The sequence below is a fragment of the Chrysochloris asiatica genome, unplaced genomic scaffold (genome assembly GCF_000296735.1).
Source record: "Chrysochloris asiatica unplaced genomic scaffold, ChrAsi1.0 scaffold00220, whole genome shotgun sequence".
NCBI lineage: Eukaryota > Metazoa > Chordata > Mammalia > Afrosoricida > Chrysochloridae > Chrysochloris > Chrysochloris asiatica.
This window is the reverse complement of record NW_006408738.1, coordinates 598,054-624,675: the sequence shown is the minus strand read 5'-3', so window position 1 is coordinate 624,675 and position 26,622 is coordinate 598,054. Positions and strand designations below refer to the sequence as shown.

At 42.1% G+C, this 26,622-nt stretch overlaps 1 protein-coding gene across 1 annotated transcript in view; it reads left to right on the top strand.

The window, feature by feature from the left end:
• Nucleotides 1-26,622, top strand: part of ST6GAL2 (ST6 beta-galactosamide alpha-2,6-sialyltranferase 2) — a 55,567-nt gene that overhangs the window by 16,806 nt on the left and 12,139 nt on the right. The window contains exons 2-4 of the mRNA XM_006873041.1: nucleotides 10,132-10,229; nucleotides 12,392-12,493; nucleotides 15,495-15,669. Of these exons, the coding sequence (XP_006873103.1) occupies nucleotides 10,132-10,229; nucleotides 12,392-12,493; nucleotides 15,495-15,669 (375 nt within the window). The remainder of the gene's footprint in view (nucleotides 1-10,131; nucleotides 10,230-12,391; nucleotides 12,494-15,494; nucleotides 15,670-26,622) is intronic.

The following is a 26,622-nucleotide window of genomic DNA, read 5'->3' as shown; positions in this document are numbered from 1 at the left end:
TGCCTCTTGAAAGAAAGACCAGCAGGAAAAATGGAGGCAGATGGGCTGTTACTACAAGAACAAACAAATCGCTTCCCTAGGAAACATCAAGGCAAGTGGCCAGGTCCTCTCAACGCAAACCCCCTTCCAAGACTAAGACTCAACGGAAATGCACGCTCTGATTGGTGACCACACACATCACCGATTTGGGGAAGTGGGGTAAAAACAGCAATGAAGTGGCAAGCTAAGCGCTACAATGTTCAGTGAACTTCTGTGGACCCAGTTGGGAACCTGGCTGGCAAGCAGTGTGAAGAGACTTGGGGACTCTTGGGCCTAGAGTCAGTGGTGTGGCCATGGAGGACTCGAGAGGAGAGTGGAGCTACCAGCTTACGGGAAGAGAGGGCATATGCACAGGAGCTCCCACACTTGCAGATGATACTCACGTGACCTGGACCAGATGACTGGATGATCAGAGCTCAACCAGGAGAGGAAAGAAGAAGGGGGAAGAAAAAAAAAAAAGAGTGACCTGATACAGTTTGATGAACTTGACCTATACCTATGGAGCAGCAAGTCAAAAGGAGGAACAAATCCTTACAGCAAGAAACATTCTCACACACACCCCCACACACAGAGTGGACGGAGATGGGCAGCTTGGACATTGGATACTCAAATGGGGAGGGGGGGGGGCTACAAAGGCTTACCAGCTTTCAAGAGGGAACTTAGTGTTAGGGAGCATGGCGGAAGGCAGAATCTCCAGTAGGTACTTTTCAATCTGACTGGGCGGAGCTGATGAAAGGAAATACAGATGGGTAACTCATGTTACTGTAGTAAATAATGCTTATCAGGATGGATTATATGGGTTGGAAATGCAAAGGTAGACGTTTTGTAACAAGGAAGGGAGTGATTAATTCTCCAGGATAGGAGCGGAGGTCTCTGGGACAATCAACGGAGAAGAGCCGAGAGCGGGACCCTACCCAGAGAAACAGAGATGCCTGAGATAGAGACAGAGACGATGACGTGGAGTGATGAAGCGGCTGGGGACTTTGGACCCAGAGAGGGAAAGGGACTGTGGGCCGAAAACTGGGGGGTGGGGGGAGTGTAGGGGGCAGGTTTTTCTGAGATATACCCTTTGGGTGGTTGATGGTGCATGGAGGGGATTGGAACCATGGCAGTGAGATGACATATGATAGAATGAATCTAAAACTAAAGTTCTCCCATGTAAACTATCATATAATTCACAATAAAACATTAAAAAAAAAAAATGCCATGGACTGCCAAAAGAACCAATAGATCTGTTTTGGAAGAAGTGCAGCCAGAGTGCTCCTTGGAGGCCAGGATGTCTAAGCTTTGTCTCTCATACTTTGGACATATTGTCAGGAGGGAATAGTAACTGGAGAAGGATGTCATAATGGGTAAGATGGAGGGTCAGAGAAACAGAGGAAGACCCCCAACGAGATGGATCAGCCAGGTGGTATCATTGATCAAGTGTGGCAGTAATAGTGAGTTTGGCCCAGGACTGGACGTTGTTTCGTTCTGCTGTGCATGGGATTGCTATGAGTTGGTTCCAACTCAATGGCACCTGACAACAACAACAAGTGCCATCGAGTCGGTTCTGACTCATAGCAACCCTATACAGGGTTTCTGAGAAGCCTCCGCTGGTAGGTTAAACTAGAGCTTGCAGTTCAAGTCAACTTTATGGTCTAGGACTTATTCTACACCGCCACACCAGGACTCATAGTACTATTTATATTTTATTAAGTATCAACCCTGGAGTACAGATGCTTTCAAATACTGTGTGGCAACTTGGAAAAATCACACAAGAGCATATCTGCATGCTAGCACTTGAACTGTGAGCTGAAGTAGCCACTTGTTTTATTAGAAGATAATTTTTACTTTGAAAACAATGACTGGCAGTTACACTTCGATTTTTAAGGCTTAGGCTTTTGGCAAACATTTTCTCCAAAATAAATTGAAACTGTTACTTTCAGTAAAACAACTGACAGTAGTTTTGTCTAATGATAAAATTCAGTCTCTCAACCATGAGTCTAGTAACTTCCCATACTAGAATACTGGTGAGTTCCGTGATGACATTAATGGATATAAGAGTTTTTGTGTGCTTTATAATGAATGCATCAACATTTAGAAGCTCTGTGTAACTCACTGAACCAGTGTTTCCCCAATGGTCAATACCTCATGCTACAAAGCTATGCATGGGTAAAAGATCCATTTGAAGAGCAAGATAACCATCAAACCAGCCCTGTTGCTGTCAAGTTGATTCTAACTCATAGCGACCCCAGATGTTTTAGAGTAGAACTGCTCTGTGAGATTTCTAACTCATAGCGACCCCAGGTGTTATAGAGTAGAACTGCTCCACGAGGTTTTCTTGGCTGTCATCTGATTGGAAACAGATCACCAGGCATTTCTTCATTGTGCTGTGGGGTAGGTTCAAAGAGGCAGCCTGTAGCTAGCTGTTTGAACCACCCAAGCACCTTTAATAGTAAGCTAGATCAGTGGGTTTTAATGAAGCAGAATATAAAAGTGCATTGATACAGGTTCAGACACCACATTCCAAGTTGGAGTCGATTCTGACTCAGAGTGTCCCTGTGCATAGCTGAATGACCCACTGCCTGCTCCACAGCAGCTTCACTAGGTTTCTATACTTCACCCACTGGTGGAGCACTGTGTAAGTCAAGCTCCTTTTTTCATGGACACACATGGCACCTAAACATTTACACCTAGTGCACATTGGAGCCAAACTTGAAGACACTACCACTGTCAAGTTTGGATGAAATATCAAAGAAGACGATTCTTAGTTATCTGAAAAAGCTTTAAAAATACTCCTTCTTTGTAATGATATGCCTATGCTTTCATCTGTTGTGAAGTCTCCTCGAGTCAGTTCTGACTCATAGCAACCCTGTATAGGGTTTTTAAGGGCAGCTGGTGAGTTTGAACCACTGACCTTGTGATTAGCAGTCCAGTGCTGATTCTACAGGGCCACACAAGTGGTCCTGTGCTTTCATATACTTCACCTAAAACAGCATGTTGCAGTAGATTAAATGCAGAAGTCATATGTTAAAGAGATTTGCAAACAGTTGGAACAGTGTCACTCTTCTCACTATTTTGTGTGTGTTTTTATTAGAGAATACAGACCACCATTCTTTTTAAATAAATAGATAAATAAATCATTGAAATTTTCTATTTTCTTTCAATGTGGTAAATATCACCAGGCAGATGCCACTTACACAAAAGTTCTTTGGACTGGTGATTCCCTTCAAGAGCGTAAAGAGTTCTCCTGAGTCCAAAAAGGGATAACTGCTGCCTGAGATCATTTGATTCGTTTCTAGATCAAATATAATATGAATTTTTATGACAAAACATCTTTCAATAAAAATAAATGACAAGGCAGTTTATTACCAAAGTATCACCTGTTAAAGTTTGAAATCAAGAACTGGTCCTTGAATGGAAGTTTCAAGTTATCAAAGACCACACCTTTCAGTATGGGCTGCATCTCAATGTAAAGAAAACAAATATCTGAATGGAGAAAAGATTGACATTCTCAAAGACTTCATTTTCCTTGGATCTACTATCAACACTCATGGAAGCAGCAGTCAGAGAATCAAGCGACATATGGCATTGGGCAAATCTGCTGCACAAGACCTCTGCAAAGTCTCCAAAAGCAAAGATGTCAGCTTGAGGACTAATGTGCGTCTGACCCAAGCCATGATATTTTCAGTAACCTCATATACATGCAAATGTTAGACAGTGAATAAGGATGACTGCAGAAGAAGTGATGCATTTGAGTTATGATTTAGGAGAAGAATATGAAAAGTACCATGGACTATCAGAAGAACAAACAAATCTGTGTTGGAAGAAGTACAGCCAGAGTGGTCCTTGGAGGCCAAGATAGCCAGACTTGGTGTCTCATCAGCCATATTACCAATAAGGATCAGTTCCAGGAGAAGGACATCATAAAGTGCAGGGTCAGCATGAGAGAGGAAGACCCCCCCACCCCGCAACCAGATGGATTGGCACAGCAGCAGCAGCAATAGGTTCAAGCATAATGATGATTGTGAGTTCAATGTAGGACCAGGAGTGTTTGGTTCTGTTGTGCACAAGGTCACTATATGTCAGAACTGACTCTACAGCTCTTAATAACAACAACATGCCAAACATAAAAATAAACTCAAAACCCATTGCCAACAGGTTGATGTGATACTAGCTACTAGTGACCCTTCACCACCACCACGGGTGACTCTATAGCACAGAAAGGAACTGCACCAGACTTCCTGGGTTGTAATCTTCACAGAAACCGACTATCACAGAGTTCCCCTGAGGGACAGCTGGTAGGTTTGAACCACTGACCTTTCGGTGAGCAGCCTAGTACTTAACTGTTGTGTCACTAGGGCTTCATTTACAAAGCATTTTGTTGTCACCAGTGCTCAGTTCTGCACCATCCTCACAGCCACTGCAGTGTGCCAGTCCACCTCATTGTTAAGGATCGTCCTCTTTTTCACTGACCCAAAGCACAGGTCCCTTACCAGTCTAGAAACATTTTCTTTAAAGAACCCACTGATAACTTTGTGGACCGGTGTCGCAGACAACATGTAAACTAAGAGCTGGTGGGTAGAGCCGCAATTAAGCTGTCTTTACTGAAACACATGGCAGACCACATTTGGCCCAAAGGCTGTGATTTACTGATTCATACAAAATTTATTTTAAAAGAACATTACAGGGAGAGGCAGGGCTTGATGGCGGCTAGGGTGGAGGTGCAGTAAAGTTCACCATCAACAATACCACAGAACACCAGGCAAAGCAGATCCAGGGCAGAGCTCAAAAACTCAGAACCATAGAGCTAGGAATATTTTAAAAGTTTGAAGGCTTATAACTATTGGAACTTGAACCTGAAGTAAGAAATCGCATACTTTTGAATCTGCTGGGCTTGGAGGTCCAGAGCCGACATCTTGGGTGAGACCAAATGGCAAGACCAATCGATGGCACAGAACACCATGGAAAAATGCCACGGATGTCGAGGTCCTATGTCGGGGTCCCGCCTCGACAAGGAAGTGTGGGTGTCACGAAGAAGAGAGACCTGGCGGTGAAAGTGATAGAGAAAGAGAGAGATGAAATATATACAAAAAAGACAGACACACAGATATAATGCAAGCTTGCAGGTAGACAGATCTGCAAACATTTTGCCTAGCATTGCACAGTATTGCCTGCAGAACTTACTCTACCTCAGCCTTTTGTTCTCTTTTTTAGGGAGGGATTTGTTACAAAGGAAGGATGTAATTCACTCAGGGAGGATGTCACAAAGGGAGGATGTGATTAAGACAGGATACGGACCTGAAATGTGATTCATCATTCAAAACAGGACATAATGATTCACAGGAACAACTTTTAAGATATTTTCATAGTTTTTCTTAACAATCTAACATTTTTTATTTTTAGAGAATAAAAAGGTTCAACCAAGCTGTTATATATTAACTTTTAGGCTTAAATGATCTAGAGTAGCAACATGTGGTTTCTTAAGGATACATAACATAAAGCAAAGTTCCTGAAAGGAGGCAAGCTGTCTCTGTACAATTTGCAAACTTTTGTTTCTGAGCAAGATCTCAGGCACCGGGCTTCATTTATCTATACCTAAAATGCTACATTGTTCTTAATATTCCTATATACTTTCAGGAGGAAGAAGAGCATCTGGGTTAAACTGATTAAATTCAGAGGTGGTTTAATGGGGCTGCCACTGATCAACCCAGGGTCTGCGTTTTCTGTCCCCAGCAACAGGAACCTTGGAGCAAAGGTGGACAATACACTTTGTCGGTTTTGCTTTGTTCTGATTTTTTTTTTTTTTTTTTTTTTTCTTTTTTTTTTTTTTTGGTATCTGGTAATTGGCACCCCCACTGTTTGCGCACCTCCATTCTGGTGACTAGAGGGGAAGCCTGAGCGAGTGAACACCCCCCACCCTCACTACTGGTGCATTCTTCTGCCACGCATGCACACAAGAGAAGGCTTGAACACTTTTTTTTTTTTTTTTTTTTAATATGGGAGAAGGTAGCACAGGGCTTCTAGAGAGGGAAAGAGAATTTAAAAACAAAACAGGCCAAAAATTAAATTAAAGCCCGAGGTATAGCAAAACAACCATCAATGGCATTTTGAAATCTCTCAGTCAGCTTTGAAAGCAAGAAGCTGAAGAGAGTACATTAAAGTCATACTCATATTAGGCTACAGATTTTTTTTTTTTCTTTCTTTTTTCTCTCCCTCTTCTCCATTTTCTGTGATTATAGACTGCAATATTCAGTCTAATTTTTGTTTGTTTGTTTTTGTTCTTCTTGTAGTTGCTGTTGTTGTTTTGCTGGTGTTGTTCTGCTGTTATATACTCAACCTTCTACCTTTGGGGAACCCTTTCTATCCCTAAATTACTCAAGAAGAGTCAGCAACTGCTATCATATAGCCAAGCTACAATCACATGCTATAAAACACCAAAACCCAGGCAAGAACCAATACCATCTGCAATATACCAGGGAAACAGATAACACCTGTGTTAAGCAATAAGAAGGGTGAAAAGGGAAGCCCACATCCTGATTGCATCTACCTGTGGGAAGCAATCAGAAAGCATAAAAAATACCAAAACGCATACTCAATTAAGTATTAAGGCCACAGATAAACACTAAACATGTACAAGAAGCAAAAGTAGATGACCATATCAGCACATGTCCAGAAAAAAGATAAAATGTCTTAGACAAAGGACCTAGAGGTAGACCTGGACTCCATTCTGGAAGGAGGCCAGGCCTTGGAAATGTCTGAGAAGGAAACCAGAAAAATTATTATAAAATGTTTCAAAACACTTTACAATTGAGTTGAGAAAAATAAGGAAGAAGTCAGGAAAGTGCTACAGGAACAATCAAATAAGATAGCTAGAGCACTGGAAACAATTCAAAACCTACAGATAGATGTCCAAATGATCAATAATAGAATATCAGAAATAGACAATACTCTGAAAGGGCAAAGAAGTAGAATAGATGAGATGGAAGACAGAACCAGTGATCTGGAAGACAAATCTCTTAATACCACTACGATAGAAGAGCAAACAGAAAAAAGGTTAAAAAATTTTGAAGAATGTCTAAGATTCATGTTGGACAACATGAAGAGGAATATCTTAAGAATTATCGGCATTCCAGAACAAGAAGAATCACACAGGTCTACAGAGGAAATAGTTGAAGAGCTGTTTGAAGAAAATTTCTCTAACATCCTGAAAAGTGAAAAGATAAACATTCAAGAAGCTCAGTGAACCCCAGGAAGGATAGACACCAAAAGAAAATCACCGAGACCTATCATAATCAAGCTCTTCAAAATCAAAGATTAGGAGACAGTCCTGAAAGCAGCCAGGGAAAACAGAAGTGTTACATACAAAGGCAAGCAAGTCAGATTAAGCTTGGATCTCTCAGTGGAAACCATGCAAGCAAGAAGGCAATGGGGAGACATATATAAAACCCTTAAAGAAAAAATTGCCACCCATGAATACTTTATCCAGCAAAGCTATCAATCAAATACAATGGTGTAATCAAAACATTCCAGGATTATCAGAAGCTAAGGGATTTTGCCAAAGCCAACCATGTGCTACAAAACATAGTTCTGTGGACTGAGAACCAATAAGAACAGACAACAACCAGAGATTGACATACATGGCAGCACCTCCCAGAATTAAATCGACAGAAGGAAGAGTCGAGAACAAAACAAAACTATAAGAACAAACTCAGAGAATCTTGGAGGTCAATCTATGATCAAAACAAGTACATTGTAAAAGCAGGTAAATACGTAGGAACAAAGATCCAGATGGTGAGGTCAAGTCAATATTACAGGATAAAATAGACTGCACTAAATGGAGAGAAAAATTAATGGACTATAAGGCAATCTCAAAGAAAATTAACACTTCACAACATACCAAGAGAATGAAATCCAAGAAGAACATGGAAACATTAAAACTATGAGGAAACTCATAAGAAAGAACACAAAAAGCAGGAACTCAACAAAGGAAGACAGACAGAACAAAGAAAGCAGCACCACCACACAAAAAGAACATTACAGGATATTTTTTTCTTTCTTTCTTTCGATGACATAGATAACCTTTATGCATTCCTTGTATCCGAAAACTTTGTTGATTTAGGTACTCAAAACTGAAACCCAGATTCCTTAGACTTCAGGTCTGTTAGTCAAGGCACTTTGTTGTTGTTACGTGCCATTGAGTCAATTCCTACTTATAGCGACCCTGTATAGGGTTTCCGAGGAGCAGCTGGTGAGTTTGAATCACCGACCTTGCAGCTCATACAGCTTTGCAGTCTGGGTTTGGAAGAAGTTTACTTGTGGCGTGTGTTCTGACTTTCCACAGACAAGGTTGTAAGTAGGACTGTCTCCACCGGGACTGCTCAGGGGCTGGGGCATGCTCACAATAGCTACAGTTTGGGGGTGGGGGGAACTGTGAGGGCAGCAGCGGGATGCTGCCTTGGACAAATGCATATCCTCACCTCTTACTCTCACCAACAGGTTTTGGAATTGCTTCCAGTTACAGAAGCTTAAGGTAGCCCATAGAAATCTACCTTTTGCTGATTGATGCTGGTTTGGGGCTGGTTAGCTGGCTCAGGAAATTTCCAGACAGATGTGTGTTTACAGACTGCTTTGTGGACAGGAAAGGTATCCTCCATTCCTAGGCCTTAATCCCATCCCAGTTGCTGTTGGGTTGGTCTGAGTCGAGGCAACCTCTCATGTGTCCGAGTAGAACTGTGCTCCCTAGCATTTGTCTTCTAATGATTTCGTGGAAGAAGGTCTCAGACCTTCCCGTTATCAGGTGAGCGAGTCTTTGACCCTTTGCACCCTGCGTTTGTATCTAATCCTGCTTTCCTTTGCAAGGAGCCCTGGTGGCATAGCAGTTAAGCACTTGGCTGCAAACTGACAGGTCATTGGTTTGCACCCACTGGCTGTTCCGCAGGAGAAAGATGTGGCAGTCTTGCTTCCACAGAGTGGTGGCCTTGGGGACCCTACAGAGCAGCCCTGCCCTGCCCTGTCCTGTCCTGTCCTGCAGGGTCTCTGAGGCAAAATCCACGAGAGGACAATGAGTTTCTGTTTCTTTCTTTTTTTATTTTTATCTTTACCTCCTTTCATCTTGTCAGCCCTTGTTATATGAGCTAATGTTCAGGCCTTGTTTTCACCTAGGACGTCTCAGTGTAGCATACAGAGATCTTGGGAAAGTCTGAGTGCCAAGGTGAATGGAGCAAGGTATAAATGTATATTGTAGCTCAAGCTTAGTGAACCAGGGTGTGCCATTGCCTTGATAGTTGCTAATATTGATGACCTCTCCCATCCTCAGTGTTGCAGCGATACATCAGACCTTCCCCGGGGACACAGAAGTTCCTAATGAAAGTCACTTTTACTTGTGCATTCCTGGTCTAATCACTAGTCTGTCAGGCTGCACAATATCAAGGCTGGTTTTCTTGTATGTGTAAATGAGCACAAAAGAGTAGTAAATTGGATTCAAGGTTGGGACTCCTGTGTGAGACAGCGCTTGATCTTTGTGAAGGCAGCAGCATTACCCATGGTTCCTGGCGATCCTGACCAGCTTCTGTCCTCGACAATGAATAACCAGTCCAGAAGCAGTGGCACCTGCTCTGCTGGCATTGTGCGCTCCTCTAGCTTCCATCTCCCAAGCCTTTTGGAACCTTTGGAAGAATGGCTGCATAAAGTATGTCACTTGTAAAGAATGGGGAAATATAACCTTTAAATAGAACTTCAATGATATTAATGTTATTAAGTGCTGTCAAGTCACTTCTGACTCATAGTGTGACCCCGTATAGGTTTTCCAAGGAGCACTCGATGGGTTTGAACAGCTGACTTGAAGTTTGCATTCTAGTACATATCTTATCATGCCACACCATAATAGAGAGTAAAGGGATATAGAGATATTTCCTGATTTGTTTCCCCTCTACCCAGGAGTGCATCCTAACTAAACAGTAAATTATCCGAAAATTATGCATGGCTAGCTTTACTTTATTGGTAGTATCTAATCATCTTCAGGTAATGAACAATTTACTTTAACATTTTTTCCTAGATTTTGTGATTCTACAGAGAAACAAAGTAAGCTTTTCACTTGTGTGCCCTTAGATTCTCATGACGCAGTTTTGAGATTTAACTCTGCCCCTACACGTGGTTATGAGAAGGATGTTGGAAATAAGACCACCATGCGCATCATTAATTCCCAGGTAAGATGGATGGGGTATTTTCAGAAGTACATTTTGTAGGTAAATAGCTCAACTGGATGAGTGAATTAACTGATTATCCATGACCCATAACTCTTGGCTATTTCTAGGGTTCGTATACTTGCAAAGAATTGTTGTTGTTGTTGTTATGAGCCGTGGAGTTGGTTCCAACTCATAGCGACCCTCTACAGGGTTTCCGAGGCTGTAAATCTTTACAGAAGCAGAAAGCCTCATCTTTCTCCCATGGAACAGCTGGGAAATGCAGATGAATAGGGACTTAAGTATGGCAGGAACTGAAAAATTGAAGTCCAAAGGAAAAATGGCAGGATATAGAAACATATATATGTTTACATATACTATATATAATACACACACACATACTTGAAGAAACATTTTATAATTATGGACTTAACAGGCTATGTTTTGTTAGCTGATGGAAATACAATGGCAATGAGAAAGGTAGGGGTTGAGGCAAGGTATGCAGAGGTACAGAACTGAGGTCTGCAGCATGTATTAAACAGTTCCATTGTGTTTGTGCCCTCTTAGGCTTCATATGCAATATCTCACTTAGGCAATGACCCTAAACGATTATTACTCCCCTTTTATGAAGACGAAACTGAGGCACCCATGGTTATCCCGTCTAAGTAGACAAGCAAGACACAAGCCAAGGCTGGTCACAGCAAGACACCTGATCACCGGAATCTGAAGAAAAGTTATGGGAAGAGCGTCTAACTCTAAAAACAAACATACATGCAAAAGAGATTTTCTTGCACAGTCCCTGATTTTGAGTCTCAGAACAGTCTTCAGCAGTCGTTGAGACTTTGTGGAGATATGAGCAATCTCTTTAGACACCTGTTGGGTATAAGATATGTGATGTATTTCTGAACATTTCTCAGCTTTATTGCAGTTCACTAAGAACACACAGATGGGTGCTATGTTTTTAGACTATTAAAGTTTACATGTGCATTTTAGTAACTGGTTATTTTCCAAGTCCTATTAGATGTTTACCAAGCTCTGGTAGCGTAGTGGTTACAAATCGGGCTGCAAACCACAAGGTCAGCAGTTCAAAACTACCAGCTGCTCTACGGGAGACAGATGAGATGTTTTGCTCCTGTAAAGATTTATAGCCTCGGAAATCCTGTTCTGGGTAGCTATGGATTGGAACCAATTTGACGGCACTTAACAACAACAACAATAGATGTTTAGTTAGAATTTGTTGAGTGAAATCTGACTATTTCTTGGGTAGCTTTGAACTTTAGTCTGATAATAGAAAATTTTAAAAATAAAAATCTATTATACTATTGAAGATTAAAATACCTCTTCTTGGTTTTTTAAGTCTCCCAAATGCACAGCAAAATTATTTTCAGGACAAACCACAGCAATTTCTAGAGTTTCAAACTATAAGGAAAAGAAATGAGGTGATGAGTGATTTATTAGGAGTTGCTTACAGAACAAAAGATTAAGCTTCCTGCATACTTCAGTGAACCAGGCAGCCTGCAGGGAGTTAAAAAACAATTACCATATTTCCTTAATTCACATGTCACTGATGGTTGTGTCGGTTCCAATGCATAGCAACTGTGATTAGGATTTCCAAGGCTGTTTTTTAAATCTTTGCATGGGCAGAAAACCCCATCTTTTTCCCACAGAGTGGCTGGCGGTCTCGAGCTGTGGGCCTTGTGGTTTGCAGTCCAGTGCTTAACATGTGGAGTCACTGTGCTTCAGTGCTACTAGACATGGGTAACATTCTAGGGAACCCTAAAGGACTGGTTCTTTAAAAATAAAAAGAGGAATCTCTTTTCCCCAAACATTCTGTAAGTGCTTTAGCATGCAGTGCTTGCCCGGCCCAGATCTCACAGAAAAATAGAAAGTCTGAGGAACGTTTTCTCTTGCTCTTTTACTTCCATTGTTGTTGTTGTGTGCTGTGGAGTCGGTTCCGACTCATAGCGACCCTGTACAGGGTTTCTGAGGCTGTGAATCTTTATGGGAGCAGAAAGCCTCATCTTTCTCCCGTGGAACAGCTGGTAGTTTCGAACTGCTGACCTTGCGGTTCGCAGCCCAATTCGTAACCACTACGCTATCAGAGCTCCTTCCATACCTATTAAAAATAAACATTTTGAAAAAGGAAACACTGGTTTTTAAAGTTTTTATTTTCTACATATTTGCAGATTTTAACCAACCCCAACCATCACTTCATTGACAGTTCGCTGTACAAAGATGTCATTTTGGTGGCCTGGGACCCTGCTCCTTATTCTGCAAATCTCAACCTTGTAAGTTATGTAGCGCTGCTGTAACAAGAAAGACCACAAGTGGGTGGTTTTGTAGAACAGAACTTCATTCTCTAACAATTTAGGAGGCTGGGAGTCTGAACTCAAAACACAGGCTCTAGGGGAAAGCTCTCTGTCAGCTCTGTAGCTGGCCTGCTTTGTTTCCTGGCCGGCCGTCTTGAGGCATCTGTGTGAGCTTCTTTGCAGGTCCCTATAACTCAGGAGTGCTAAGTTTGTAGGTATCGGACAAGCCCTACACTGTTGTTAAGTGCCATCGAGTTGATTCAGACTTACAGTGACCCTGTATAGGATGTCCAGAGCAGCTGGTGAGCTTGAAGCAGCAAACATGCAGTTAGCAGTTCAGTGCTTATCTCATTCCAGGACTCCATGCCCTACACTGATATGGCTTTATTATCTCACCACAGAAAGCCCTGTCCCAAATGGGGTCATATTTACAAGTAGAGAGTTAGAGTTCCAACACAGGTTTTGAGGGGCCACAGTTCAATGCTTTACAGTGCCCCTACCTCCACAGTCAGACAAAGCATTGACTGAGAGAGAAAATCAAGGATTCAGCTTTCGCAGGCAAAATGCAACTGATCATGGGTCCTGATTTCATTACATATGTGTTAACACCACTGACTGTCACCTTTAGGTGTGGTGAACCTTTATCCATCTCATGCTAATAAAGTGCTTCTGTTCTGGAGAATTTAAGAGGAAAAAAAAAAAGTATAACCTACATGTTTAGAAATTCCTAGTTACACTGGAATTTGTGCTAATTAAACTCAAGAGTTTTTAAAATTGCAACAGGGTTACAAACCCTTCCAAGTCATTGCGAGACCTTTTAAGGTAAATTGGAAGTACTTGGCAAGAAAACATACTATACGTTAACGTTGTGAACCCACTGCTCCTTATTTGTCCATTGGAATCTGTTGCAGGCGTTTGTTGAGTAAACCTCTCTTTGGCTTGTGCCTCAGCCTTTTTAATCTTCTGTGATAAAGCTTACACAAGATTATTACTAACTACCAAAATACAGGCATGTTATATTTGTGGAAGTTCAGGAAATAGTGGCCTGTCTGTAGGAGAACAAGCTACTAGCTACTCTTTGATGGAACCTTGCAAGGAAAGCCGGTGAACTTATTTTCTAATAAAGGGTGGGAATGGGGAAGGTAGTTAATGGAGTGAAAGATACCGTTAGTTGTGTCAATGACTGTCTGTTGCCTTGGTCTCAAGACAATGTGGCTTTCTTACGATGATTTTGAGGCTGCACACACTGGGTCTTCATAAGGAGTGATGGTCTAGAAAGGCTGCTCATGACAGAATGGGCCCCTCAGGAAGAAGAGGGTTTGGGCACTGTGCCTCTTGAGGCTGAGGCTGGATATTTACCTAGCATGACTGCTAACTGGTTCTTAACCAGGCATGCAAATCAGAATCACCTGGCTAGTATTTTCCACACCTACCTGCCACAACCCTATTTCCAGAACTGTGGGGTACAGCCTCTCTGTATGTTTTTTGTGAGCATTTTTTGGTTGATTCCCATCTGTTCCTCTGTAGAGAATCAAGTGTCACATGAGCATTTGTACGTGTCACCTTCCTCCCTAGCCCAAGGATTTCTAGCTTTCAGCTCTGACACCTTTCATGATTTTTGTGAACAGATTGCTTCTAGCTGCCTGAACTTGTTTCTTCCTCTGTTGGAAACATCCAAGCCCAGAGTGCTTCGCTGTCCAACTTGAAGGCTGTGGGCAGCACTGAGATGAAATCCCCATGGCAGGGCTCACTGCCTTGGGGTCCTGGACTCTGACTATGGTGTGTGAGCATCTGGGAGAGGGAGAACGAAAGGAACCATCCCTTCTCTTACTTTGCTCAGGGCCTTTGTAGCTTGGGGGCACAAATTCATCGGTTCTAGTCATTTTCAAAAACATTTAAGCCATGGAACGCTTTCTTCAATGTAGTCTTAATATTACAACCCATGGCATCTCCAAAACTCATTTCATGGTGGCACCTGAGATAGCTCAGAATCTCATTTTTTAAAATAATCTTTTTGTGCTGGAATTGACATACAGTAAGTGTAAAGTCCTGGTGTGGTGCTGTGGGTTAGTACACTGGACTGCAAAGTCAATTTGAACTGCAAGGTCAGCTGGTTCAAGCTCACCAGTCGTTCCTCGGATACCCTATACAGGCTCACTATGGGTCGGAATCGACTCAACGGCACTTCACAACAAGAAAATGTCCTAAGTGTGCATTTTAGTGAGTATTGCCAGATGTACACCCTACTTAAGCTACCACCACAATCAAGATATCAGATATCTCTTCCGCCCCAATAAGTTCTCTTAGTCCTCATTCCATTCCCACCTTCATCCCCAGCAGCTGTGTTTTTTCCTGACACTACAGATGAAGTGTGGCGCTGTAGGATAAGCACATGATGGTAAGGTTAGTTTGAGTCACAAATTGGCAGTTAAAACTCTCCAGCCGCTCTTCCCTTGGAAACATTATGCAGGGTTACTGTGAGTCCAAGCCAACTTGATGGCATTTAACAACAACAACAGATTAAGTTTGGAAAGCTTACTTTTGAAATACATGGGTGGAGCCCTGGGGCCAGCAAACAAGAGCCACAGGGCCAATCTGATGGCCACCTGTTTTGGTCAGGACAGTTTCATTGCATGTTGCCTAGGCTGCTTTCACATGGCAGTGGCTAGGATGAAGAGATAAGGGTTACTGGTTGGCCCTTTACAGAAGCAGTCTGCCGACTCCACCTGTAGTCCGTGTTTTTCAATGTAAGGAATAAGCGTTAGCCCCTGCTGAAGCTAGAATCCAGTCTCTTTCTGTACTCATTCCCTCATCCTAGTGAAGAGGTGCCAGGAGAAGTGTGGGGTCATCTTCTTCCCCATCTCCCACCTGCCCTCATCTGTCCCCTAACCCTAAACCCACCCTCATTGGTACTGCCCTGTTTTCTCTTTACTCTCTCCTCTGCACTCGACTGTACTACCTTCTTTTGTTTCTCTCTTAGTGGTATAAGAAACCAGACTACAACCTGTTCACTCCATACATTCAGCACCGTCAGAGAAACCCAACCCAGCCATTTTACATCCTTCACCCTAAATTTATATGGCAGCTTTGGGACATTATCCAGGAGAACACTAAGGAGAAGATTCAGCCCAACCCACCATCTTCTGGTTTTATTGGTAAGTATATATTAAAATTAGAATGATAACGGTTACTATGTAACAAATAATACAGCCATAGTGTATGTAGTTGTCATTGTTAAGTGCCGTCGAATTGATTCCAACTCATAGAGACTTTGTCTAGGGCTTTTGAGGAGCAGCTGGTGGGTTTGAACTACCAGCCTTTCAGTTAGCAGTCCAGTGTATGAACCCACAGAATCCCACCAGAAGTCCCATGTTAGATAGTTGTTGTTAGGTGCCATCAAGTCGATTCCGACCCATAGCACCCAGTTAGGAGTGACTGGTGACCTTTAACTGCGAACTTTCGGTTAGCAGTCTAGTGCATGAACCCACAGCGTCCCACCAGGAGTCCCGTGTTATAAAGTAAGGGCAGGTAATACAGCATTTTTGAAGGGAAATAGATTGAGGAAAAGAGAAGCCTTCTATCCCAGTTATCTATTGCTGCATAACAAACTCTGAAATTTTGGAGGCATAAAGCAGGGACCATTTTATTTCTCTCATCATTTTCTGAGTTAGGGCAGGCATGCTAGCCACTATTTCAATGGAGGCTGCTTGGTGCTAGGCAGCTGGTTCTCAGGGTGGCTTCACTGCCCTGTCACCTCTTGACTGGGGTGACTAAGAGGTCAAGTTCAACAGGAACTCTGACCAGGTGCTTGTAGGCAGTCTCTCCTGCATGGTGCTTTCAAGGTAATTGAACTTAAATAGCAGCTCGGGCTTTTTAGGAGAGTATTTCAAATGACTGGAAATGAAAATGGGAAATGTCTGTTTTTTGTAGACCAGCACTCAGGTGTGCTGTATCCTATTGGTCAAAGCACTTGATTCCCAGATTCAGGGGAGCAGACAGACTCCACCTCTGAATGGTTCACGTGGAGCAGTGTCGGCCTTCTTTAATCTACCTGTGCCCATCCTGTTGGTTGTAAGGTGCCTGACTGATGGATGGAATGTGTGACTGTGGAGTCATGCTATGAATATGTCAGGTGACTGGTAGTTTGGATCTTTGATGGAACCAGTTCTAGAATCTTGTACTACTCTCTCAACCAAAGACCCAACTAGCTCTAATCCAAGGATGGCTTTTGTATAACAAGATAATCAAACCTGGGATATTGTATTTTTTGCAATCATGCTTTGATCCTGAAAGTTTGTGGTTTTACCCCATTTTCTTTGCCTGTGTTTTATCTTGCTCCATTATTTCATGCCTACTTAGATCTTTTTGGCAATGTGAAAGGCATTGTGAAAGGACCAGAGGATATTCATTTTGTCTGTAAAAAAATTGTTATGTCTCCTACCCAAATTTCAATTGCTTTACAATCTGCACTTTATCTGGGCCATACGATGGCCTCCCTGGATAAGCGAGGGCTTTGTAAAGATTATAGTGTCTTGCTTATAGATGCAGGACACACAAGTGGCCAGAATTGAGGCTTGCAGATTTAAGAATGATTTTCAGTATTGTAATCATGTGAAATATTTTTTTGTAGAATTTAAAATAGGATTTAGAATATGTCTCTGCTTATTGTTTTCCTGAACACAGTTTTACCCCCCTTTTTAAATCATGCCTTTGACGTTCTTCGTTTCCAAATCACACTTTTGACATCCTAAATTCTCTCTTTTGTGTAATTTAGGAGGATCCTGTTGATTTAGGAAAGATGGTGTAATCTAGTGTGTCAGCAAAGGGTACACAGGATGGAATAATGCTTTAAGCGCATAACAGAATGTGGCAGAAGTTTAATAATGTCTGTTTCATATGGTTACCTTCTCATGAGCTCGTGTGGCTAGTAGCTGACTAGGACGAAGGCTTGGAAACACAATGGGATGAGGCTGTCTGACACACTAACTATGTATAGTTTGAAAATTCAACTCCATAAAGTCCCATTGCATTGAGTCACTTTTGACTCCATGACCTTATGCTCTAGGTCAGAGTAGAACTGCTTCTTGGGGTTTCTGAGGCTGTGATTCTCTAGTGAACAGTCACCCTCATCTTTTCAAGTGGAGTGGGTTAGGGTTTGAACTGCAAACCTTGCAGCTAACAGCCCAGCACTAAGCCCACGATACCCCCAGGGCTACTTAAATACTCAGATCCCAACAACTGCCATTAAGTCATTTCTTACTCATAGCAACCTGTATAGGGTTTCTGAGGCTATAAATCTTTACAGGAGCAGAAAGCCTCTGCCTCCAGTGCCCCAGGCATGGCAGTAGGCTTGAACCATTAGCCTTGTGGTGAGCAGTCCATTGTTTACCCTACAGTACCACTTGGGTTTCATAGTTGTAGAAAATTACTTTACCATATGTGTTCTTTTTTTGTTTGTTTGTTTGTAATTGTGGTAAAATAGTATATAACAAAACATTTGCTATTTCAACCATTTCCCATGTACAGTTTTACTGAGCGCAAGCTCAGTTCAGTGCATAAATTATCATCACAACTGTCCATTCCCCAGTGTTTTCATCACCCTAACAGAAACTCTGCCACCCCCTCCCACCTGTCCTGATCACCGCTAATGCATTTTGTTTCTATCTATGTGCTGAATCTAGATATTTCACGGCAGTGTGAGCATGAGTTATTTGTCCTTTTATGTCCAACTTCTTTCACCCAACATGACGTTTCAAGGTTCATCCATATCCTAATGTGTATCAGAACTGGTTTTCTCTCTCAGTCTGTATAACGGTTCATTGTACGTATGTGCCACATTTTGTTTATCCATTTATCTGTTGGTGGACATTTGTGAGGTTGCCACTTTCATCTGTTATGTTTAGAATTTGCAGTGAACATTGCTATACAGTATTCATTTGCATATCTGGTTTTCTTTTGACTACATACCTAGGATTCGGATTTCTGGGTCATATGCTATTTCTATGTTTGACTTTTTGAGGAACTGCCAAACTGTTTTCCACAGTGGCTGCATAATTTTACATTTCCACTAACAATGGATAAGGGTCCCAGTTTCTCCACATCCTTTCTGTGACTTGTTTTCCATTTTGTCTGACAATAGCAAAACCAGTGAGTATGAGGAATCCCTGGGTGGCATAAATGATTAACATGCTTGGCTGCTAACTGAAAGGTTGTAAACTGTAGTCCACCCAGATGTTCCTCTGAAGAAAGGTCTGGAGATCTACTTCTAAAATAATTCACCATTGAAAATGTTATAAAGTGTAGTTCTACTCTGACACACATGGGAGCACCATGAGTCAGAGTTGATTTAGTGATTGTGGGGCACTGTGGTTCTGTAGGATATGCACTGGACTGTTAACCATAAGATCAGTGGTTCGAGCTCACAAGCCACTCTGTGGGAGAAAGATTAGGCTTTCTGCTCCCGTAAAGCTTTACAGCCTCAGAGCAATTGGTCTCACTTGTGCAGAAGAAAGAAGAGTGATGAGAATTGAAGTGGCTTGGAATCAGTCCAACAGACTAATGGAGCATGTGAACATCAGTCTCCACAATTCTGAGACCGGAAGAACTAGATGGTGCCCAGCTACCAATGCCAACTGCTCTGGAAGGGATCACAATAGAAGGCCCTGATTAGAGCGGGAGGAAATTTGGAACAGAACTCAAAATTATTTTTAAAAAAAGACGAGGCTTACTGGTCAAAAAGAGACTAGAGGAGCCCAAGACTATGGCCCTGGACCCCCTTGAGGTCTAGAAAGGAGCTTACCCTCATGACCCAGTTTTCAGCTAAACAGTAGGTAGATGCATAGAGGGGACAACAACACTCATAAAGTGTTGTCCTCTCTGTATATGGAATGGTCAGTCATCCAAAATCAAAAGGGCAACATTTACCTAAGGACAAAGTTGAGAATGGATGGGAAGGTGGGTGGAATGAAAGTGGGAACCACCGGGAGGAAGCGGGTTCACTGTTGTTACATGGAGAGAATTGCAGTCATTGAGATGAAACGAAGTGTAGGATTCGTTGAAGGTATAACTGATGAGTCTGTCAAAAAATTTTTCCAGAGTCAGGAATTCTATACTGGCTCACTATGAGTCTCAACCAACTTGATAGCACTTAATAGTAACAACAACAATGTAATAATGCCAGTGGACCACTGTTATTTTTTTTATTGTGATTTATGTGAAGCTTTATAGAGTGAATTGCTTTTCCATCCAACAATTTATACACACTTTGTTTTGTGACATTGATGGTAATTCCCTCAGTGTAACAGCATCTTCCACAGTCTCCCCGTGTGACCATTTTTCAGTCATCCTCTCCTCTCCTTTCCCATCCTGCCTTCTGAGCTTTATCCCTGGGCAAATGCTGCACTTCTGCTACCCCAGAGGTGATTGTTCTAATGATTTCACATCTCTCTTGCGCTATTTCTCACCTTACAGGCATGTCTGCTGTTTGATTGAAAGGTGAGTCCGGCCTGAAGGGTGTCTAAAGGCCACAGTGTCAGTGACACCGGTCTCCAACAGACCAGTGTTGTTGTTAAATGCTATCCAGTGCTTGTCCTACAGTGCCACATCAGGACACTTTTCATGATTTTGAGTTTTGTTCTACAGTTTTCTCCCACCCTATCTAGGATCTGCTATTGTGATCCCTTCCAGAGCAGGTCAGCAGTGTAAGCTGGGCACCATCTAGTTCTTCTGGTCTCAAGGTCATGGAGACTGGGATTCAGATGGGCCATTAGTCCTTTGAACTAATTGTTTCCTTCTACCTTTTATTTTTTTGTTGTTCCTGTTTGCTCTGGATGGGAAGAGACCAGTAGTTTCGTCTTAGATGAATTCTCACAAACTTTAAAGACCCTTTAAAAACATCTTTTCATGTGTGTATTGGTTGTTTGTATATTTTTGTTGTTGTTGTTCCTAAGCACCATCAGGTCAGCTCCAACTTATAGTGGCCCTGTATAGGGTATTCACAGAGTGGCTAGTGGGTTGGAACTACCAACCTTTCAGTTAGCAATCCAGTGCTGACCCTACAGCGCCACACCAGAACTCCATACTTTCTTTAGTGAAATGCGTATTCATGTTCTTTGCCCATTTTTTGATTAGGATATTTATCTTTTCTGTTGTTCAGTTGTTAAGATTCTTTATCTCTTATAGGCATTAAATTCTCAGCAGACATATCATTCTACAGTATTTTCTCCCATCCTGTAGGTATATCTTCACTTTCTTGGTCATTTGATGCACAAAAGTTTTCAAATTCAGATGAAGTCAAAATGATATGTTTTGTTCTCTGTTGCTCATGCTTTTGGTGTCATAGCTAAGAACCCACTTGCAGAAATTAGTTCTGGAGCATTTTCTTATGTATTCTACTAGGAATTTTATGATTTTCATTTCAACATATATTTATGTTGTTAGTCCATTTTGTGTTAATTTATATATATGGTGTGAGATTTGTTTGTGGAAATCTAGCTGTCTCAACACTGTTTATTAAAGATGAATCATTTCCTCATTGAGTGGATTTCCCATGAGTTTTTTTATTTTTTAATGTTTTATTGTGAATTATGTGATAGTTTACATGGGAGAATATTAGTTTTACATTCATCCTGTCGTATGTCGTTTCATTGCCATGGTTACAATCCCCTCCATGCATCATCATCCAACCAACAAAGCTTTCCCCCTCCCCGGGTCGTCAGCACACAGCCCCTCTCCCTCTCTGGGTCTAAAGTCCCCCACCGCTCCATCTTTCCACGTCATCATCTCTGCCTCCATCTCTGGTGTCACTGCTTCTCTGGATAGGGTTCCGCTCTCCACTCTTCTCCCTTGATGGTCCCAGGGATCTCTGCTCCTAGACTGCAAAGTTAATCACTCCCCTCCTTGCTACAAAATGTCTACCTTTATGTTTCCAACCCTCACAATCACTGCTGATAATAATTATTCACGAATCGGGCTGCGAACCTTAAGGTCAGCGGTTCGAAACTACCAGCTGCTCCGCGGGAGAAAGATGAGGCTTTCTACTCCCGTAAAGATTTACACCCTCGGAAACCCTGTACAGGGTCGCTATGGGTCGGACCCGACTCGATGGCACTTAACAACAACAACAACAATTGTATCACAAGATACCTATCCATATTTCCTTTCATCAGCCCCACCTAGACAGATTAGATACTACTCAGTGGAGAGTCCACCTTCCTCCATGCCCTCTGGATCTAGGATCTAGGTTCCCTCTTGAAAGGTTGTAAGCCAGTCACTTCTTGCCTTTGTAACCCCCCCCCCCTTTTTGGGTAGTCAATGACCAAGTTGCCCATCCCTGTCGACTCTGTGTATAGAGGGGGTGGGAATGATCCTTGCTGTAAAGATTTGTTCCCTCTTTTGAGCTACTGCATCCATAGGTCAAGTTCATCAAATTGTATCAGATTACTCTTTTTTTTCTCTTCTTTCTTCTTCTAGTTGAGCTCTGATCATCTAGTCATTGAAGCCAGATCAAGTGGGCATTATCTGCAACTGTGGGTGCTCTTGTGCATATGTCCTTTCTTCTTATCAGCTGGATGCTTCACTCTCCACTCTAGTCCTCTGTGGCTATGTCACTGACTCTGGGTCCAAGAGTCCCCAGGTCTTGCAACACTGCTGGCCAGCCAGGTCTACACCAGGGTTCACAGAAGTCTATTGAATGTTGTAGGGCTTAGCTCACGGCTTCATTGCTGTTTTCCCGTCACTTCCCCTTATCGGTGATGAACGTGGTCACCAAGCAGAGTGTGTATTCCCATTGAGTCTTAGTCTTGGAAGGGGCTTTGCTCTGAGGAGAGCCGACCACTTGCCTTGATGTCTCCTGGGTAAGCAACTTGCTTGTTCCTGTAGTAATCAGTCAGTCTGCCTATATTGTTTTGTATTTTTCCTGTTGGTCTTTCTTTTAAGAAGTATCTTCTGTTCTTCTAGCCACTCCAGGCTAGAAGGTCTGCCCATCGTTTCAAGTGGAAATTTCCCACCTCTGAAGATTCTGGATGCTGTTCAGAATTCCACCTATGGTTTTATGTAATGCAGAGGCTCTGTAGGAAGCCTCCTTCACTGGGCACGTTGTAACCCCATTTTAGGTATTCCAATCAGTTATAGGCAGAAGACAGACTTACAAGCTTTCTATGGTGATATTTTTGGCTATTCCTTTCTCTCCCCCTCCAGTGTCTATTTTATAATGGTATGCAAGGGAAACCAAGATTCAAAAGACAGCCAAGCATCTTAACATTATCTCTCCCCATTTCCCTTCCAACCATGTCTCAATCCTTGTATCTCAGAGCCCTGTTGTTCCAAGGTTGTGCATACATCATTCTTTACCTCTGTCCCACTTAGCTCTTGCAAACCTGCCTAATTGTTCTCCCATCTGCTTTGTTCTTCCATTCTCCTCTCCCTTCTTGTATATTGCCCACCTCCCTAGCACCCAAACTATCCTGTGTCTATTCCCTGCCCTCTGCTTCACCTTCCTCTCCCTCCCCTTACCCCACACCCCACATTACAGCAACCAGCAAAGAATCCCCCCACCCCCCTTTACTATAGGTTCTTTTTCATAGTCTTTTACAGTAGTGGTCCTATGCAGTATTTCACCTTTTGTGACTAATTTTATTCAACAAAATGTCTTCAAGGTTCATGCATGTTATGCGGTGGCTTGCAGCTGCCTTGTTATTCTTTAAGGTAGCATAATATTCCATTGTGTGTATGTACCACAGTTTATTTATCCATTCTTCAATTCCCTGGCACTTTGGCTGTCTCTCTCTTTTTGCTATTGTAAATAGTGCTGCTGTGAACACTGGTGTGCATATACCTACTCGTGTTAAGGCTTGTATTTCTTGTGGGTAAATACCAAGTAGAGGAATTGCTGGATCATAAAGTATTTCTATTTCCAACCTTCTGAGGAAGTGCCATATTGCTTTCCAGAGTCCCATGTGGTTTTGCTGAAAGAAATCATAGACGAGCACGCAAATAAGCAACCGTTAAGTTCCAACTGCACAGGTCATGCTCTGTGGGTGTAGAGAGAGATACAATAAAAGGCATGGTTTGGCATCGTTACATGGCTGCTGCTGCTGCTCTTACTTGTCATATTTAAGTGCACAAGCCCTCTCACTAAGTGTCAGCAGTAGATTGAGCCTGAGATGCACCACCCAGCAGAGTACAACTCACCCTGTGAATATCATTCTGTTACTGATTCAGCTTTTACACCTCCTCTTTGATCTTTCTCAGAAATACAAGAGAGCTAGAGACTATCTTACAATTTATCTGATGTTCTTAAATACCAAAAAAAGTAATGCCACCCATGTCTCAAGTTCTAGTTGTCTCGATTAATCTGCCATAAGAATTTTTGAAAAATCAATGATTATTTTTGTCCCCTGTAATCAAAAAGTGTTTGCCAAATGCCCCCTCTGTGTTCTGAGGTCATGTTGAGAAAGTATTGACTTTTTGTCTCAATGCTGCCTTATCATTTCCAAAGACTCTAACCTTCACCATCCATTAGTGAACAAAAGAACCCATCATGGAGCCTTTGAGATAGATTAGTATGCTTCAGTTTGTATAATAAAGTCTTCTGCCCCAAGTCAGTGGGTAAACAGGATGGGTCATCCTGGGAGTTTCCCTGACATTCAGCTTTCCTAATTAACATAAGTCTCCACCTGGAGGTGAAGCAGGCCATCTTGATTGATGATCGCTTCTCCCTTTGTGGTAAAAAGCAGTCTTGTGCTTTGTTACTTATTATTTGTGAATGCTTTGAGTACATTTTGTTTATATGTGTTTCTAGATCTGTGTGTGTAAAATAGACTCTGCTACAATTGTGCTAAAAGTTCACTGTTAGGAACTCTAAAGATATTTCTTCATATGAAAATGTATCCAATGGCAATGACATTCCGAGGGAAACAGGCCTGATCCCATGCTATTCAGAGGTTTGGGGACCAGGACTGATTTTATTCTATAGGAGGAAAGCAGAAGATGAAATGGAAGTGGGCATTGATGAGTGCCTTCTGTTTGTTAAGCACAAGGCTAGGTCCCTGGACTATGGTGGCAATGAAGCCAGGCCAGCATCCTATCCACCTGGAACTAAGGGTGCAGTGGGGGGGGGGGGGGGGGGGGGGGCAGAGATTACTCCTGTGTGTTCACATGTTGTTGTTGTTGAGTGCTGTTGAGTCAGTTGTAACTCATAGTGACACCAGCAAGGGTTTCTGAGGAGAGGCTGATGGGTTCGAACCATCGACTTTGCAGTTAGCAGTCCAGTGTTTATCCTACAGTGCCATACCAAGACTCTATATGCACATTGATAAAGTATCATTATAACTACAGTGTGTACAATGAAGCAAAAGAACAAAATACACTGAGGGCAAGGAATGCCTATTTTACCCTTCATAGTGTTCCTACTCTGACCAGAAAGAGAGTAAATAAATAAGTGTTTGGTGAATGAATTAATGTTATAGCTCAGTGATAGAGAGCATGTGTACTAGTTACCTATTTCTGCAAAGCAAATGACTCCCGAACTTAGATATTGAAAAGAACAGTTACTATTTCACACCGTTGCTGTGAGTCAGCATCTGGAGCAGAACATCTGGTGATTCCGCATGTGTCAGCTACCAAAGATTAGCTGGCATCCATATTATTATCAGCAACATCTAGCTAACAAAATACTTGTGAAGAATCATTACTCAAGAAATGGATATTTATTGGAAGTAAACATGAAATCCAAACTCAAAGTTTCACATTGACTACTGAAGCTAGCTATTTTTCACAATATTTTAAAATAACTATGTGTGAATATATTTTAAGTTTTGACAATGAGGTCATTATGTAAAATGAATGAAAACCTAACTTTTTTTTTAATCTAATTTTATTAACATTTAAGTCTGATGAGGTCTACAGGTAAATTTTTATCCTGAGATGGACATAGGTTCAGGTCTTCACTGTTCCTTGTGGAAGACAACGATTCCATCTTGTGTTGTTCGGTTCTTCTTTGCAGCTCTTTTGAAGAGTATCTGGGAGTTTTGCAGCCTTTTTAAACATGGGGAAAATTTTACATAAGTAAGTATTTAAACTGTTTTTAAAATGTGAAATAACTCCTTCTCTCCTCCTTCATACCCCGATCTGTTATTGTTAAGTGCCCTCAAGTCGATTCTGACTCATAGCCACCTTGTATAGGGTTTTCAAGGAGTGGCTGGTGGGTTTGAACTGCTAACCTTGCAGTTAGTAGTCCAGTGATTACCTTATAGTGCCACACCAGGACTCCATGTTAGTGTATGTTGTTGTTGTGAAGTCATAGGGTTTTGGAGGAGCGACTGGTGAGTTTTTGTTTTTTTTATTTTTTTTATTTTTTGCAACTGATGAGTTTTAACCCTCGATCTTATGGCTAAAACCAACCTTGTGGTCCTGGGCTTATAGAGTGGCACACTAGGACTCCATGTTAGTGTAGTGTTATGTCCTGTTGAGTCAAACTGTTCTATGTGGTTTTATTCATTATGAGGGAAGATCACCAAGTCTTTGCATCCGTGGAGCAGATGGAGCATTCAAACTGCTAACCGTTCAGTTAGCAGCCGAGCTACTTAAGCAAGGACCCATCAGATATCATTCCTCCTATTTAGACTTGCTTATTGTAAACACTAGAGGATACCTGGTGGCACTGTAGGATAAGCACTGGACTTCTAACTACCAGGTTGGCAGTTCATATGCACCAGCTGCTTCATGGAGAATGATGAGGCTTGCTGCTCCCGTAAAGATGGCTAGTAAACCCTGTATGGGGTCTCTATGTGACAGAATCAGCTTGATGACCGTGGGTTTGCTTATACTTAACATTGCTCTAATGCATCATCGTCTCCCAGTGCCTGGCACTACCCAGGAGTCACAAAGTAAATGTTTGCTGAATGGTGGTGATGTTCTTCAGTGCTGTTGAGTCAGTGCTCACTCTTACAAACCCTGAGTGTGGTTTCCAAGGAATGTGTGATGGGTTTGAACCACCATCCTTGTGGATAGCAGCCTAGTGCTTATCATACAGCGCCATACCAGGACTTCTTGCTGAATGAATGAGAAATTATACTTTATGTAAATATATAAGCTCTCACCTTTGATTT